This window comes from Terrapene carolina, unplaced genomic scaffold (assembly GCF_002925995.2).
Source record: "Terrapene carolina triunguis isolate 2854851 unplaced genomic scaffold, T_m_triunguis-2.0 Scaffold96, whole genome shotgun sequence".
Lineage (NCBI taxonomy): Eukaryota > Metazoa > Chordata > Testudines > Emydidae > Terrapene > Terrapene triunguis.
The window spans coordinates 8,501,264-8,519,182 of record NW_020664447.1 but is presented as its reverse complement, the minus strand read 5'-3'; the positions used below and the strand labels follow the sequence as shown (position 1 = coordinate 8,519,182).

Here is a 17,919-nt window from a genome sequence, read left to right as displayed (position 1 = left end):
ATATTTAGCAATAGTCCTAATCTGTTATAGTACAAATTATTTTAACTTTCCTTTTAATCATATCATAGGCATTTCTAAACATTTGATCTGCATTTTAAAAGACATTTTAACAAACGATTCACTTCTTAAACATTTAAAGAAAAAAACTTGTATTAGGGTTTTATTCTGCATTTCGTGCATATCCAACACTCACTGAGGTCAACAGGAACTTCAGCTGTGAAAGACATGCAGGATTGGGCCCTTAAGTAGTTACATGCACATTTACTTCAGATTTCTAAACATCTCCCATATTTTTCACATTGGTTTCTTGGAGAAAATGTGTTCTTATCACAAAGTAAGAGGAAGTTACTCACCCTGTGCAGTAACTGACGTTCTTCGAGATGAGTGTCCCTGTGGATGCTCCACTCCAGGTGTTGGTCCGTCCCTGCACCTTTGCTCGGAGATTTTTGTAGCAGTACTCGTACCGGCCACGCATGCGCAGAGCTTGCCCCCCGCTCTGAGTCTAGCTTAATAGTACGCATGCGCAGCCGATCTCCTCAGTTCCTTCTCTACAACGGAGGCTACCCCAACTCTGAAGTAGAGGGGAGGAGGGTGGGTAGTGGAGCACCCACAGGGACACTCATCTCGAAGAACGTCAGTTACTGCACAGGGTGAGTAACCTCCTCTTCGAGAGAAAGATGTCCCTGTGGGTGCTCCACTCCAGGTGACTTAAAAGCAGTGTGTCTCAAGGAGGTAGGGACTTCGGATCTGATAGGAATGCAGTAGATCGTACAGCTCTGCCCAATCGTGTATCAGAGAGAGGGCCCTGAAAAAGGGCATAGTGCTTAACAAATGTGTGTTCAGAGGACCAAGTGGCTGCTTTACAGATGTCAGCCAGGGGAGCTTTGTGTAAGAAAGCCACAGAGGCAGCCAGAGATCTAGTGGAGTGAATTCTGATGCCGGCTAGGGGTGTAACCTTCTTCATCTGATAGCACAATCAGATGCACTGAGAAATCCAGTTTGAAAAGTCTCTGGGTAGAAATAGGAGTCCCTCTGGAACACTCCGCGATGGAGACAAAAAGTCTAGAAGAATTTCTAAAAGGTTTGGTTCTATCCAAATAGAAGGACAAGCCCTGCATACATCTAATGTATGCATTGTGGCTTCGAACGAGTTTGCATGTGGTTTCGGAAAGAAGGTTGGTAGGTGTATCAGCTCATTAATGTGGAATTTGGAAGAAATTTGGGATGTAATCTAAGGGGAACCTTGTCTTTGAAAAATAGCATATATGGTGGGTCTGCCATAAGAGCTGCTATTTCTCCTGCTCGTCTGGCGGAGGTAATTGCCACTAAAAATGCTGTTTTCATCGAAAGGTGTAAAAGGGAGCAAGTGGCTAGGGGCTCAAATGGTTGTTGAGTTAGGCAAGATAGTACCAAATGAAGGTCCCACGGAGGGATAGGTGGTTTAATGTCTGGGTATAGGGCTTAGAGTCCCTTGAGGAAATGCTTGGTGATTGGATGAGCAAAAACAGAGGTATCATCAGTTCTGTAATGAAAGGTTGTAATAGCAGCTAAATGGACTCTGATGGAACTAAAAGAAAGGCCAGATTGCTTAAGGTCCAATAGGTAGTCAAGTATGAGCGGGAGAGGTAACGACGTGGGAAAAAGTTGTTTAGCTGAACACCAATGTGTGAAACGTTTCCACTTTCGTAGATAGGTGGTGCGAGTAGATTGTGTTCTGCTATGTAGGAGCACTCTTTGAACTTGTTCAGAGCAATCTAGTTCGTTTTGGGAGAACCATGTAGGAACCAGGCTTTGAGGTGAAGCATGGACAGGTTGGGGTGGAGAAATCGGCCGTGTTGCTGTGATAGGAGGTTTGGGATGAGGGGGCAACAAAATTGGTGGTCGAATCGACATTCTGGTGAGGAACGGAAACCACGGTTGTCTGGGCCACGACGGGGCAATCAGGATCACTGTGGCATGGTCTGTTCGTATTTTTATCAGGACCCTGTTGTGAACCAGTATCAGGGGAAAAGCATAGAGCACGTTCCGGTGCCATGGGATCATGAATGCGTCTCCCAGGGAATGTTTGCCCAGTCCTGCTCTGGAGCAAGAGTCGGGACATTTTGTGTTTTTGGCAGTTGCAAAAAAAGGTCTATGGTTGGGTGACCCCAAATGCGGAATATGTTGTGAATGGTTCTCTCGTCTATCTCCCATTCGTGATCCCAGGGAAAGGGTCTGCTTAATTCGTCCGCTGTGGTGTTCATCACTCTGGAAAGATAGGCAGCTGATATCCGGATGTTGTTCGCAAGGCACCAATTCCAGAGCTTCATAGCCTCTGTGCAAAGTGAGTGGGAGCGAGCTCCTCCCTGCCTGTTTACATAGAACATGCAGGCAATGTCTGTCATTATGCGTACATGTTGATTCCTGATTAGTGGGAGGAAGTGATGGCACGCATTGCGTATGGCTCGAAGTTCTAGGACATTTATGTGCAGGAAGGTTTCGGTTGAAGACTATAGCCCCTGGACTGTGTGGTGAGACATGTGTGCACCCCATCCTGTCAGGGATGCATCGGTAGTCAGTATGAGGGATGGAGTCTCCTGGAGAAAAGGGACTCCAGAACAGAGGTTTGAGTGAACTGTCCACCACAGTAGAAAGTCTCTGACTCTGAAAGGTATGGAGAGAGTCTTGTTTAGAGCGTGCACATTCGGTCTGTAAACCGTGGCCAACCACGCTTAGAAGCACCTCATGTATAGTCATGCATTTCGGACCACGAAAGTGCACAAGGCCATGTGACCTAGTAGTTGTAGACCAGTCTCGAGCAGTGCCCTGGGGACTGTTGCGAAGTCTTGTGGCCAGTAAGCTTATGGAGTTGAAGCGGTCGGGTGGGAGAGATGCCAACCCCGTCCAGGAGTCGAGGTCTGCTCCTATGAACTCCAGGTGCTGGGTGGGGCGTAATGTGGATTTGTTTTTGTTTATTTGTAGGCCGAGAGATAGGAAACAATTGATGGTGAGCCGCGTGAACCGGAGAGCTTCGTTGAACATTGAGGCTTTGAGGAGGTAATCGTCGAGGTAAGGAAATATTATGACCCCTTTTTTCCTGAGGTAGGCAGTGACTACGGCTAGGAGCTTGGAAAAAAGTCACGGGGGGCTGTGGACAGTCCGAAGGGTAGAACCCTGTATTAAAAATGTGTCGAGCCGAGGGTAAATTGAAGGAAGCGTCTGTGGGCCGGATGTATAGTCACATGGAAATAGGCATCCTGTAGGTCGAGGGCTGAAAACCAATTGCCCTGCTCCAGCGCTGGGATTATGGTGGTGAGTGTAACCATCTTGAACTTTTGTTTTTTGACAAATTTGTTGAGCTGCCTGAGGTCGAGGATCAGTCGCCATCCCCCAGTTTTCTTTTCTGTTAAGAAATAATGGGAATAAAAACCCTTCCTTTTGTGTTGTTCGGGCACAATTTCTATTGCTCCCAGTTGAAGGAGATGTTGCACTTCTTGAAGGAGCAGTTGCTCGTGAGAGGGGTCCCTGAAGAGGGACGGGGAGGGTGGGTGGCAAGGAGAGGAAGGGGATAGAGTAGCCAATTGTAACGACCTCTGTAACCCACTTGTCGGTGGTAATGCTCTGCCATTGATGGGAAAATGGTCGTAGGCGGTGTCCAAAAATGGGTGCATGCGGTGTACGCGCTAAAGTGGGAACGCTGTTTTCTAAACCCTCGACCCAGGCTTCAGATCTGCTTATTAGTTGGAAGGGGTTGAGGCGCCCCCGAAGCATTGGGACGACGGCACTGGTATCTCAGTCTCTGGCGTTGCTGTTGTTGTTGTTGTTCCTGTGATCTATGGAAGTGCTGTGTATATGCGGGGTAGCGTGGACGGTGGTAAGGTTGGTATCTATATTGTCGCCTTCTGAGTCATAGGGGTTTGGATTCCTAAGGACCGGAGGGTTGCCCTTGAATCCTTTATTGAATGAAGTACATCGTTCATGGTGGAAGCAAAGAGTTTGTCACTGTCAAAGGGAAGATCTTCAATCGTAGTCTGGACCTCTCGAGGAAAGAAAGAGGAGGAGAGCCATGAACCTCAGCGCATAACCACTGCTGTGGCGGTGGATCTTGCTGCAGTATTGGCTGCATCAAGGGCCACTTGAAGGGCGGTACGTGATATGATTTGTCCCTCGGAAACTAGAGCTGTGAATTGTTGTTTCTTTTGTTCTGGAATGTCATCAATAAATTTCATGAATTTGTTATAGTTTCTGTGGTCATATTTTGCAAGAACTGCAGTATAATTAGCAATACGGAATTGTAGCATTGAAGATGCATATACTTTACTTTCCTTGTTGGATGGGGTGGAGCGGGAATAATGCTGTTTGGTCCTCTGGTTGGCTGCATCTACTACCAACGAGTTTGGCGCTGGATGGGTAAAAAGGAATTCAGAGCCCTTAAAAGGGATGAAGTACTTGCGGTCCACTTGCTTACAGGTAGGTAGGCTTGTAGCTGGGGTCTGCCAGATGGACTTAGCAGGTTCTAAAAGGGCTACGTTGATTGGTAATGCCACCCTAGAAGAAGAAGAGGGCTGTAGGATGTCTGTTAACTCATGCTGTTGTTCGGGAACTTCCTCTAAGTTAATTCTCAACTCATTGGCAACTCTTTTAAAAAGGTCTTGAAATTTTGAGAAGTCATCTGACGGTGTTGGAGGAGGGGGAAGTAAGGCTTCTTCAGGCGTTACTTCCGTCTCTACTGGAATAGGAGCAGGACTTGATTGATCCTGCAAGTGTGACAGTGCTGCCTGGTGTCTTGTGTCATTGGCAGGTTCGTCAGGTGGTGGTGCTAGGCAGGTGTTGCGCCTGGTTGAGGTGGAGTAGCGCGTGTGTTCTCAAGGATACGATGCCCATGGGGCCCAATACTGCCATGGTGGTGGAAAGGGCATAGGTGGTACCATCCAGGGGTTCACACACCAGGGGGCAGGATCATGCGAGTAGGATGAGGTAATTTTTCTATGACCTCTATTGGCTGGGGTCTGGGGATGGGAGTCGTGGTAAGATTAAAAATCCCCCTGTGGTCAAGCTTCCTCCTCACTGGAGGAAGGCTGTTCAGACCTTGAATCAGCCATTGGAGAGAAGCAGGCATTCAGCAGGGGTGACTGCAGGATAGGTGACACAAACAGATCTCTTGCCTGAGTAAATTGCAGTGCTGAGGCTCCTGTGTGAGGTGAATGTTGTGCAGGAGGAAGTTGCTGTGAGGAAAAATTCCTCTGCACCGGTGTTTTGAGCCTGGGCTCACTGCCAGTCAGCCTAGCGGGTGTCGGCGCCGTGGCCGGTGCCGGGAGATCAATATCAGCCTGCAGGGGGCCAGGCATGTTGTGGAATGTCGGCACCGCGATGGACGCGGTGCCGAACGGTGCCAGAAGAGAGGCAGGCAGCTGGAAGCCTGAAGCCTCAGCACTGGAGCTTCGCGCCGCCGCCGCAGCCTCAGGCGGTTTTCACGCGGTGCTGGAGGAGCCCGGCTCATCAAATGTGCTCAAGCGGGGAAGCACAGGGAGGGAAGGCTGTAGATCTGCCTGGAGAAATCTTGCGTCTCATGGTTTTCTTTGGTGACAAAAGGTGCCCTTTTTTTGAAGTTTTTTTGTGCTTCTTTGAGGCGGGGGGGCTGTGGAGAACAGCTGGGCCGGAATCAGCGCCTGGGTCTGAAGCTGACACTAGGGACTTCTGAAGGAGGAGCCGTTTCAGTCTAAGCTCCCTGTCCTTCCCTGCCCTGGAGCTAAGTTTGCTGCAGTGGGCACATCTTTGGGGGATGTGGGTCTCCCCCAAACATTTTATACATTGTGAGTGGCCATCTGATAGAGGGATCGGCTCCTTGCAGGTAGAGCAGCGCTTAAAGCCTGTGGAGCCAGGCATGTCCGAAGCAGCTGCGGCTGACAGGAATGAAGAAATTTTTTTTTTTTTTTTTTTTTTTTTTAAAGAGACAGAAATGGTAACTATGACTAACAACTAATTAACAACAAACTAACTAAATAGAAGGGTAATTGTAACAAGAGAAAAGAAGTTCTTAACGAGTCTGCTGAGCTCCATGTCAGGCCGGGGACGGTAGAGAAGGAACTGAGGAGACCGGCCGCGCATGCGTACTATTAAGCTAGACTCAGAGCGGGGGGCAGGCTCTGCGCATGCGTGGCCGGTACGAGTACTGCTACAAAAAACTCCGAGCAAAGGCGCAGGGGCGCACCAATACCTGGAGTGGAGCACCCACAGGGACATCTCTCAAAGAAGAAGTTGTGATTTAACTAAAAACCAGTAGTGCTCCAACCAATTTGCTTGGAAGATTAAATGGCTGAAATGTTTTTATTTAGTGTGTGAGTGTGAGTGTGAGTGAAACTGCATAAATAAGAAAAAACTTAGTACAGAGAAAATCCTTAGAACTAGTTTTAAACTAGCTACAGGGCAGTCTGAGATGATATATATAAATATTTGGAACAAATATATTCCAAACCTATTAAAACTTCTGATCACAAAGATAAGAGAACATATGCATTAAAATGTTAGAAATCTTACATTTTCATATAAGTAAGAAAACATATATGTCTGCAATATTTTAATATTAGAAACAGATTATACTAATTCAAAGTATGTTAAGAATTGAAAATAGGGGGCCAAATTTAAGGATTATTTTTCTGTATTTGATACCTCATGGAACTACCTAAAGGTAAAAACAACAACTACATCAATCGGACTACTCAAAAGCAAAGTTGCCATCATACCGCTCAAGTGTGTTGCTCTGTGCAAAATCCATCTCACTTTTGGACTAATTGTTCTATTATTATTTGTTACTTGTATTACCATAGTGCTTACAAGTCATGGACCAGGACCCCACTGTGGCAGGCACTGTACAACAGAACAAGAAGTTCTAGATGCGTTTAGCAAGACTGCCACTAAACCCAGCAGTGAATACCTTGCCAATATCACGGGGTCTCTACTGCTCCCTGTGATCAGTGCTTTACTCACTCTACCCACGAACTGCAGGCAGATTAGGTTGTGGGAACTATTAGGAAAGCTGTAGGACTTCCCAGTCCCACCTTCAGCTAAAATGTGGAAGAGCTACTACCAGGAAAATAAACAGTGAATGGAGGGGGAAGAAACAGGGAACAGAGGATAAAATTAAAAAGTGATGGAACACATTGCAAAGTTGAGAGGTATGACAGCTGAATTTCTGATGATAAAAATGCTAAGATTTTAAACTCAGTGCTCTCAAGTTACTAAAGTTGATACAAGGGCTTTATAGAAATACACATTATCTAATGGCCACATTTTGGGCCTTTTATTATTCAATAAAAAATTTTCTATTGAAGTTTACAGAGAACATGTATAGAAAGAACACAGCATACCAACTTCACCCCAGTGGAAAGGATTGGTGCCACCTGTTGTGCAATTGTACACCATGATGTTTCTTGGTCTGAAAAAAGCATCACATATAATTAAAAATAAATTAAAATTTGGTACACAATAGCCCAAACCAGAACTATTTATCCAAATCACTCTTGTCCCCTGAATTCTGGAGTTTGGATAAAGTGGGAGACCAATCTAATCACCTTAATTTTATCTCCGTACTTCAAGCATTTTTCTTCCCAACAGTTATCATAATCCCCCCCCCCCTCATGAAACAAATATTTAAGCTTCAACTCTAATATTTATAATTTAAACTGACAGCCATAAAGATCAGAAAGGAATTTCCCCCGATCTACATTATTGCACAACTGACTAAACATATTATCAGATACTGGTCATTGGCTTAATGGGCTAATATGGTGAATCCTAAATTCCATAATAGTGTGGGAAAAGCAAACTACAGACTAGCAGTTAATAGATGGTTAGGTTTATAGAAACATCACACCACCACTTTTGGGGCTAATTAAAAATGAACTGCATTGTCACCTGCTATACCTATTAACTCCAGAATACCAAGCTGCAGCCAGTGTTGTGTTGACAACTACATCTACTGGAACAAGATCTGCAACTGCACTGTTGGAGGCTCTCATTGTTCGAAGAATTCCTTTTCCTGCCTTAAATAACAAAAATAGAAGACACACCAATAAAACATTTCAAGTAATGTGTTTCCTTTCAAAGACAGTTGTATTAAAATGTTTACTTACCGCAATAAAAAGACCACTGGGCCCATTAAAGTTATCAATCCATCCCTATTGTGTAAAAAAACCAAAAGCAATTTCAGTAGAAGTTTACCGAGTTCAACATAGAGTTTGTATTTGACAAACATTTACCGTTACAATTTAAGGAGACAACATTTTACTTCCCCACTCCTACTTTTGTTTCAAATATAAAAGGTGCTTTCAGTTTGCGTACCTGTGACAGAGCATTTAATTAACAGCTACTACAACTCCAGCAGAAGAGCCCCACACAATTTAACTAGCTCCTCAAAATGAGCTGCTGTGTATTCATTTCTTACCAAATAAATGGTGGGATTAAAATAATTTTGTAAAACATATTTACAGTTTGAAGGAAGTTTCCTAACAGCAGCTATGAAGTCAAGACATACTTTGACCTGAGCTACTTCCAGTGACCCAGAGAAGTAGATAAACAATTTTGCTGTCCCTTATTAGATTTCCTGCCATTTTCTAGAGTAGGAGTCTCTCAATTTTTAATGCCATTCAGGGCCGGCTCCAGGCACCAGCCCACCAAGCATGTGCTTGGGGCGGCGCCTGGAGGGGGGTGGCGCGGCGGGGCGCTCCAGCCACCAGGGAGAGCGGAGAGCCCCGGCCGGAGCGCCCCGCCGCGCCGGGGGCCCTCCGCCCTCTGGCCGCCGGGGGCCCTCCGCCCTCTGGCCGCCGGGGGCCCTCCGCCCTCGCCCCGGCGCTCTGGCCGCCGGGGAGAGCGGAGAGCCCCGGCCGGGCTCTCCGCCCTGCTCCCGGCGCTCTGGCCGCTGGGGGCTCGTCGCCCTCCCCCCGGCACTCCGGCCGGTCGGGGATTGCGGGCCCGCGGCCGGGCTCGGCGCCCTCCCCTGCCGCACTGGGGGTGAGGGTGGAGGGGGGCGGCGGATGGCTTTTTTGCCTAGGGCAGCAAAAAAGCCAGAGCCGGCCCTGCCTACATTCAGTACCAAAAGAAAGGACAATTCTGATTTTGGTGATCTGTAAGAGCTTGAGAAAGCAACTCATCTTGGCCCAGATTTTCTCCTGAATTAGGAAATCAGACCCAAAACTAGTCACAAGAGGACTAGCCAAGATTGGGAGAAACTTCAGATAGCATTCAGCTGCTAAAGCAACATCTAAAACACTCCCTTTCCTATGGCTGTCATGTAGAGTGGCTACAAACAGGGGGTGCTCCAGGGCATCGCTGTGCTCCGTTAATCCCCAGTTTCTGTTGCAAGTTGAAGGGGAAATGGGTCCGTAAAGGCATCTCCAGGATCAGGAAGCACAAATGTGGCAAAGAAAAAAAATAAAAGATCAAGACTTTAGTCTTGCATGTGTTTTAGCACTTAGAAGTCATGGGAACTAACTGATGAGAGAAACTTCAGTTCTTTATAGAAGCTCACTGAAGTCAAAACTACTTTCCTCAAGGCTACGCTATTTAGTCTCCTTATCAGAAAAAGTTTTGGATGAACAGTTAAGTGTGTAAAATGCGTGTGTGTGTGTGTATAGTGAAAAATATCACTTTAGGATAGCATCATATTCTCTCCAGTAGTTCGAACTAAAATATACTCTTCCTGTGTTTTAACAAATACTTCTTAATTCACTTGATAGGCCGATACAATCCAGAGGTCAGAGTAATTTATCCTTTAAATCTATGGGTTTCTTACACAAAAACTATACACAGAAAGCTGTCAACCAAATGAGGCAGATTTGTAGCTCAGTTTGCTATCCACAAGTGATTAAGTTTCAACTTGGATTTCTATGGACTTCTGAACTAGATCCCTAGCAATATAGGCTATCAAGGATGCATGCATAGGTTACAGGTCAAGAAACATCGATTGTAGAATACTCAGAGGGAGGCTCAAAAAGACTTACAGGGAAAGGCTCCTTCCAGCTGGCACCAACAATTGACGGCCGTATAATGGCTATGTTTAATTTTGCACCTTCCTGCTGCACAACATATTCTGCTAAGGCTTTTGTATATGTGTAAGTATTAGGCCTGTCTCCTATCAGTTTTGGAGTAATGTCCTTCACCAGACCATCATCCATCCACCTAAAGAATCAAAAGGACAAAGATTTAATTACTGTACAATTCACTTAAAGGAGTACATAAGTCTGAAAGAAAGCAGAGAAATTAAAAACAAACTTATCAAGAAAAATGCTTATGACTGCCTCATTTATTTCAAAGCAACAAATCATAAGAAATTGAAGCTGTAAAGTTCAGCAGAAGCAATGTAGACAAAGAATGGCATAAACACAGTAAGGCAAGGAATTTTGCTGTAGTGTTTATTGGCAAGTTTTACAAGTTGCATTAGGAAAAGCTTTGGAAGTAATTTAATACTGCCACTTCAAAGCTCTGTAACAGCCCTAGTGTCCAATACCAGATCATCAATGAATTTTAAAACCCAATAGCCTGATTTTCAGAGATGCTTAGCACCAATTTGCACTAAAGCTAACAAGCATAGTACCTTTGAAAAATCAGTCCTCAGATAAATCCAAACTTTTGACACTGGTATGCAAGCACATATATGTAGGTTGTACAATAGTGGCGTTCTGCAGATAATTTACACCAAGCTCAGTTCTGCAATCTGTACAACTCCCTCAGATTTCTCTTATGAAAAACAGTTTCCTTTATTAAGAAGCCAAAGCCTGATCTCATTAGAAGCAAAAAATAACAGTTGAACACTACCAGTATTTAGCCCTTAATGCTCACTCTGTTTAATAAACAGCTCTCAGACTGGAGGTGAGTAAAGTGTGGAAGAACTGTACTGAAAGAAGAGTTTGATGTCAATTTCAGGAGACTAAGGTCTGGTCTATATTAGAAATCTTGCACCAATAAGGCTAAATTGATTTAAAACCCACTACACTTAAAACAGATTAAAAAAAATCACTTATACCAAAGCAACATGGGTACAAGCATAATTTAAACCTGCAAGTGTATCTAAAAATAAGGGCTTGCACTGGTGTAGCTTATTTAGTTATTCTGGTTAAAGTTTTCTTACACAGACCAACCCCATTATGTTTAGAAATATTGCAATGTGCTCTAGAAATTAAAGTTTATTTTATGAATTGAGTTAAAAATCTGAAGGATTATTTTTGAAGGAGGAAGAATTTACAGGAATTTTTATGAAATGGCAATATAAAAAGAAGAAAATGGATACAAATTGATGTCTGATCAATACAAGATTTGTCAAAAGCAACAGATCACTGCACAAGAAAACCCACAACTGAATGTACTGCGCACCACCACATTTCCAGAAGTTTATAATTCAACTGAAACACAAAAATTGATAGGACAAAATAAAGTAATATCCAGTAAAATCCCAGAACTGCTTGCAAACTTGGTTTAAAATAAAAGCAAAACATATTTTAATACGTATCAATTCACAATTCATTCTCCCCCATTTTTCTGTAGTGCGTTAATTCATACCATATTTAAAAAAAGTAGTGAGGGGATAGAGTGTATATTTGATACACAATTAGTGGACTTGGTCCATCAGTTATGGTTAATGATGAGACTGCCATCTTCAAGATTTTATATTGCCACTTTTCTGCCTACCCCCTTCTCATTTAATGTTTACATTTTCTGCTACATGTCAGCTATATATGTTAAGTCATTTCCCAATTTTCTTGGCTCTTCCAAGATGATGTTAAACATATTTGGAAAAACTAACAGTGAGCAAGGTGAAAAACCCTCCTATAGGCATAGGCTCAAACTGAGAAACATCATGTTAGTTGGTGTGTAATGAAGGCTTGTCTGAGCATAGAAGTATTACCAGTTTAAATTAAATCAATTTTAAAAATTTTTAAAAAAAGTCACACCTTTAGTTAAGCTGGTGCAATTGTGTGCGTGTAGACCAGGCCTGAAAGCTTGCTTACACCTACTTAGATCACCTTACAAGGGAGCCTAAAATGGTGTAAGTTACATACTAAACATCTAGAAGGTGAAAACTGAAATAGACCACTTCTTACATCTTATCTAGACTTGCTGAATATATTAGTATCTATTAAAAACAAGTTTTAATACCTTTAAAAATCAGTTCGTATTGGCAAAATCAAGGGAGACCATAACCAGCTATCATGTTTTTAAAAGGTATTAAAAACTCTTTATACCAGGTTTTTCCATAAATTTTGAGCCAGAGAAGGGACCACTGTATAAAAAAGGCCACAGCACATTTTAAACAGCACTTAAAACATTGAACACTTTTTATACTAGGGAAAAAAATGATGTTTAAGGCCTTTTCTGTACACACTCCTCTTGCTTTACCCTTCTCTTCTGGCTCCTTAGTAATAGTTACAATTTAGGTCCCCTTACATTTAGTGAATCAAATCCAGATATGATACGCAAGGGTGTATGTAATTCACACTTTGGTAGGTAGGCCTGGATCTACAGAGGGTTAAAAAAGTAACGGAATCTAAAGGGAACCTAATTTGGTGCATTTTAAATGTTTTTCAGGGTGCGGGGCAGAAAGTTAAAGTAAACTACAACTTAGTTTAGCCCATAAAGATCCCTTATCATGCTTTCATATGCAGTGCTCTCCAGCTCTTGTCTTTGCAGAGAGCACTGAAAAGGTAGCAATCCCGCCACACGTAGGCCCAAATTCTGCCTTGCCATGTACACATGCAAACCCCTAATATAATTAATGAGAGCTGCACACGCATTGGGTAAATTTCATCCTTATTTTCTAACCCTTTACTTCATCTGAATGTCTCCCCTGTTTTTCAAACTTAACCTAGTCCTGAAGATTCTTGCACTTTAATAGCATACTGCAAAAATGTGATACCACCCTTCCTTCTGGGGAGGGACTTGGAGAGAAAACCACAAGTAACATTTCTAAGGGAAATTATGGTAGCACAGGCTTGATAACAGGTGGTTCACAGCCCATCCCCTGCTTACAGATCTTTTGAATGGATGTTTTCTGCACCATGTCACAGAACAATGGCTGCCAATGTTTTTTGGTCCATTTTCTGTCCATCGTATTTGTTTAGCACCTATTTAGGGTTTTTTTTTGTTTTTTGTTTTTGTTTTTTAAAAAAGAACAAACTTTTATACCTTTTCCTATGTTGTTTTGTGGCCCTGCTTCTTTTCCCCACTCACTAGTAGGGCACACACAGTTTGAACCAGGACTGCCTCAGTGAGGCTGTTGTGTTCTTGTAGAGTCACTGAGTGCTGCAGGTTCCCTGGTTGCTGCCTTCACTTGCAGCCCAATTTACATGAACTACTCCTGTACTCACATTAGTGCCTGCTGTACATTCAAGCAGCCTTCAAAAAGCTACTCACTCTTTGACCCACATCCACTAGAGCACATTTGCAGTGTGCACGCATAGGAGCGCATGTTGCGCTGCCAGTCAAATGACCCCATATCCTTTTCCCTTTTTCCAACACCCCCAGTGCTTTTCTCCACATCCCCAAGTTTGTCCTTCAGCTGAATTCTGCAGGCAATTGTCCAGGTTTTCAGACAGTGTTTATATGCAGTAGCAGACCAGCAGAAATTACACGGAGTCCTCCTCTACCAACAATACTCAAGTAACAGTAAAGGAATTGGTTTCTAGCTCTGCATTTCTGAAAAACATGATTAATTTTCAACCAATATACAAGTCCCATAGTAGTTACAGATTTGTAAATGTGCTGTTAACTAAGTATCTTGTTCTGGATGCCAAACAAAGAAAGGGATAAATTATTCTCTAACATACCTATCTATAGTTCCAGTTGATTGTACTCTAACATTATCTGAGGAGCACATATGCATGTGCTATAAAGCCGAAATGATAACCTGATCTAATCCATTTGATGTGAGTATTCCAGATATTTTCCAGAAGAGAGTCACACATCAAAAAAGGCCAGAGATTGTGTGACACTTGTGCTGGCTTAGTATCATAAAGTTGTTAGGTTCCAAACAAACTAGGGGTTGTGGCAGTTGGTGGAATGTAACATACACTGCAGTGAAGTGTGGAACTATTTTTTTGTGGCAGTATGTTCCTAAATTTATCTTGTGACATAACAGACACTCCATCTGAAAAATAACATGCATTCTCCTTCCTTCCATGCCACGCAATGCTTAGACTTCTTATGCTTTGAATAAGCAATTTCTACTGTATTTCACACAAAGTGTTTTTATTTACATAGTCCCAACATCTAACACATCAAGAGGTTGCTGAGTTACTTCCACATTTAAATCGTTATGCTGAGAAGTACTTATCTCTAAGCTTCTGAGTACCAGTCTGAGGAACATGGGAGTAACTCCCCTTTATACAGAATGACACATGGCAGCAGGATTACCTAACACTAACATTAAAAATGATGGAAGTTATTTATTAGAACAAGTACCAAATAAACACAGTATTCATTTGGACATGCATTTGTACACAGGGTGAAAGGATTTAAAATTAAAGTGATTTAAGTCACCAATTTTAATTATGGTTTAAATCATTAAGTAGGAAACCTTGATTTAAATTGATTTTAATCTTGTTTTGCATTTGAATTTTTAGTTATTTACCCTAAAAGAATGTTTAGTCTCCTGGTTGATAACCATTAAAATGAGATTTTTTATAAAGGCTATAGTTAATTGCAAGTTTGTTACTTTTTGATTACCAGGAGGATACATTATATTTAACTCCACATTTTAAGCAATTGTATAGTTTAACATACATTTAGTCTGTCCTAACATGATAAAATAAAGTAAAAATTAAGAAATGTATCATTCACCATTTTCTATTTACTCGATTTTTTTTAAATAAACTCCTGACTTGTGTCCAACTCCATTTGGATAGAAAGTAAAATTCAACTAAAATGCACAAATAACATTTTAAAATTATTTATTAAATAAACATCAAATGCACTGGGTACCCAAGAATGAAGTTTATTAAAACATGTTTTGCATTTAAAACTGATTATTAAAAAAAGAAAAGATGATCTGTAGTTAGTAAATTGAACTGATTCTTGAGGTGACTAGAAACACTTTGGCACTAGGAGATCTCATCCTTTCATACCTTTCATTTTATGTATAGACTGGAAGAGAAAAAAGCTTTCCTACATTTTTTGATTCCCAATCAATCCGTTTCTTAATTTTGAATCAATTGGTCATGAAACTGAACTTGTTGCATAAACTGAAATGAAGAAAATATTCTCTCTGCCCTTGCAGAAGAGAATACTACTGTAAAAAACAGGTTTAGTATTTTAACTAACTGTGATTTCAGGTGTCGAGTGACTATCACCAGTTCAGCAGTATGACTTTCTTTACAGGGTCAGTAGCAAACATTGTACTGCTTAATTTTTCTTTTTTTGATTTGTGATTTTAAAAATATTACAACAAATTAGGCTTTAACATCAGCAGTAATAATTTCAAATTAAAAATTAAATGTTTATTTTTAAAAAGGAAAAAAGTAAATTTTTAATACCTTTTTTCCACTATGCTTGTACAGCATCTCTCATCTGAGCATTTCAAAGCATTCTACACAAGGCCAAGCATCATAATACCTACCTCACCGATGTAGTATCATGACCAGTATATAGCTGGGGAAACTGAGGCATTGAAAGGCTAACATACATGGTCATGGTCACACAAAGCAGCAGCAGCAGAACCAGAAATACATTTCATCTCTCAATTCAGTCCCATATTCTAATGCTGCCTTCTTTTCACTTTAGATACATATATTTATTCATGAAATCTAAGCACCAGCCCTGAAATATCTAGGCTTCTGGAAACGGGTTCAAATTCTGTGAAATTCAATTCAGGCCTTAATTCTTTAAGATAGATAATGGAGTATCATTAAAATGTGTTCTATAGAGGACTTTTTCATGGTAATCGAACACTGAGGTCTTACCTATTCTACCTGGGCATTAAACACCTATGGTTTGGGTCTTAAGGAAGAAAGATTTATACAACATCTTGACAACTGTTGTTAATACTAATTATGCAGCCACTTGTGATGCCACGACATATGTTGCTTTACACAAGACCCTTATCAGTTATAGATAACAGTCTTTCCCCACTCAACTAGCTTTTAGTTTTGCCAAGTTTTTCACACATTAAATTAGTTACATGCTAGATTCCTACCAGCCCAACACCTTCTTCCCTGTATAGGAAGTTATAACATTTAAAAAAGTAATTCTACACTTCCATGTGGAAGCTCCCAAATAGTCAACTTCTATAAAACTTATGTGAGGATTAAGCTCATTTCAAAACTCTGATTTTACAGATGAATTTAGTGCAAAGAGAGTATAGTGATCATTTAGATATACACCTCTACCTCGATAACACGCTTTCCTTGGGAGCCAAAAAAAAAAAATCTTACCGCGTTATAGGTGAAATCGTGTTATATTGAACTTGCTTTGATCCACCGGAGTGCGCAGCACCGCCCCCCGGGAGCACTGCTTTACCACGTTATATCCAAATTCGTGTTATATCGGGTTGCGTTATATCGAGGTAGCGGAGTATTTAGTTTTTTCTAGTTGGTAAAGCTAAATTTCTAGCTTCATAACTCAATTATCCATATCCTGGTCTGTCCTTATGTTATTGGGTGAATACATAGTACTTTTATCTGTAGCTTCAGATTAGCCCAATAATGCATGCAATCAACTTACTTCAAAAAGGATTTACAATCTTTCATTACCTAGGCTTCTAGTTACTTGGACAAAATCCAGCAAAGCTGCAGTAGAAAGCAGTGTCTTATTTCTGCATTTAAGTGCATGCTTGTCTGAACTCTGATCCAATGGCCTTTCAATCAAGTGCTAAACAGACTATCCAACCCCTAACTTTGTCTATGAAGTATTCACAGCACAGTTAATCCATGCCTTCTGATTTTTTTTTTTTTTTATTATTAATCTGAATTTCTACAAGTGTTTCTTGATGCTCCAAAATAAGAAAAATGGCAAATGCCTTCTGTGGAAAAAGTTTCTTCCTACACTATATTTATTATTTCTATTACTTCTGCCATAACAAAGACAGCCTTTTTGAAAGGCTCATATTCTACCCACCATCATCCGCCACTTTACATTTAAGAGATCAAGTTGAGATTCAATTAATTAGAACCTAATAAAAAAAATAAATTTGGACAGTCACCTTAAAGAGAAAAATTGCCACAAAAATTGATAGGGGAGTCAAGGGCAGTTACAGTACTTGAAATTACTTTGAGGAAAGATATCAACTTGAAATCTTTTTGGACCTACATTTATTGTAGAAGTAAACAGTGAAAATGGTCAAGAAAAACTCAAATGTATCTTCAATATTTGTTACAGTAATCTGAGGTTACTTACTGCAAAAATTACACTGTTGTGAAATTTATTACACTGATGTCCCTTTAATTACTATCCATGGGTATTCTTTATTCTCTTTACTAGAATCAGATTCTCTTTTCTTCCCTACTGAAATCCAGGCTACTAAACCTTACGTTTTATTCCAGCTCGCTCAAGCTTTTTGTCTATCCTCTGCAGCAGCTTCAGAAGATTAACCCACTAGAACCTAGGACTAGTTACAGTTGGCCAAATGAAATCTGTGCACCTTACAGATGGGCAGCTAATTTTGGCTGGTTTATTGCTTTTCCCACTTGATGCTAGGACTCAAACTTTACTGTATTTGCCACAACTATACCACACATCTGAGTCAGAGGGAATTTACCCTTCATATAGTTTTGTTTTATTCACTGAAGTTTGTTGGGCAGGAAGTATAGTGTATTTTCACAGTTGGAAGGGGGCTCTGTCTGTCTGCTCTGGAGATATCCCCTCCGAGGAGTCAGAAAAACAGCAAGGGATTCATGAAGAACAAGTTTAGTTCTGGCTATTTCTGACATCAAGAGGTTCTAATGCAAGGAGCAAGAG

General features: G+C 41.5%; 1 protein-coding gene across 5 annotated transcripts in view; it reads right to left on the bottom strand.

The window, feature by feature from the left end:
* The window catches only part of FAR1 (fatty acyl-CoA reductase 1), an 86,986-nt gene that overhangs the window by 22,026 nt on the left and 47,041 nt on the right, over nucleotides 1-17,919 (bottom strand). For 3 of the 5 annotated variants that reach the window (XM_024213528.2, XM_024213531.2, XM_024213530.3), the window contains exons 5-8: nucleotides 9,978-10,155; nucleotides 8,112-8,156; nucleotides 7,894-8,021; nucleotides 7,347-7,414 (exon numbers count right to left, since the gene is read on the bottom strand). In XM_024213528.2, coding sequence (XP_024069296.1) covers nucleotides 7,347-7,414; nucleotides 7,894-8,021; nucleotides 8,112-8,156; nucleotides 9,978-10,155 — 419 coding nt within the window. The remainder of the gene's footprint in view (nucleotides 1-7,346; nucleotides 7,415-7,893; nucleotides 8,022-8,111; nucleotides 8,157-9,977; nucleotides 10,156-17,919) is intronic. The other 2 variants (XM_024213532.2, XM_024213533.2) reach the window with 1 other exon arrangement.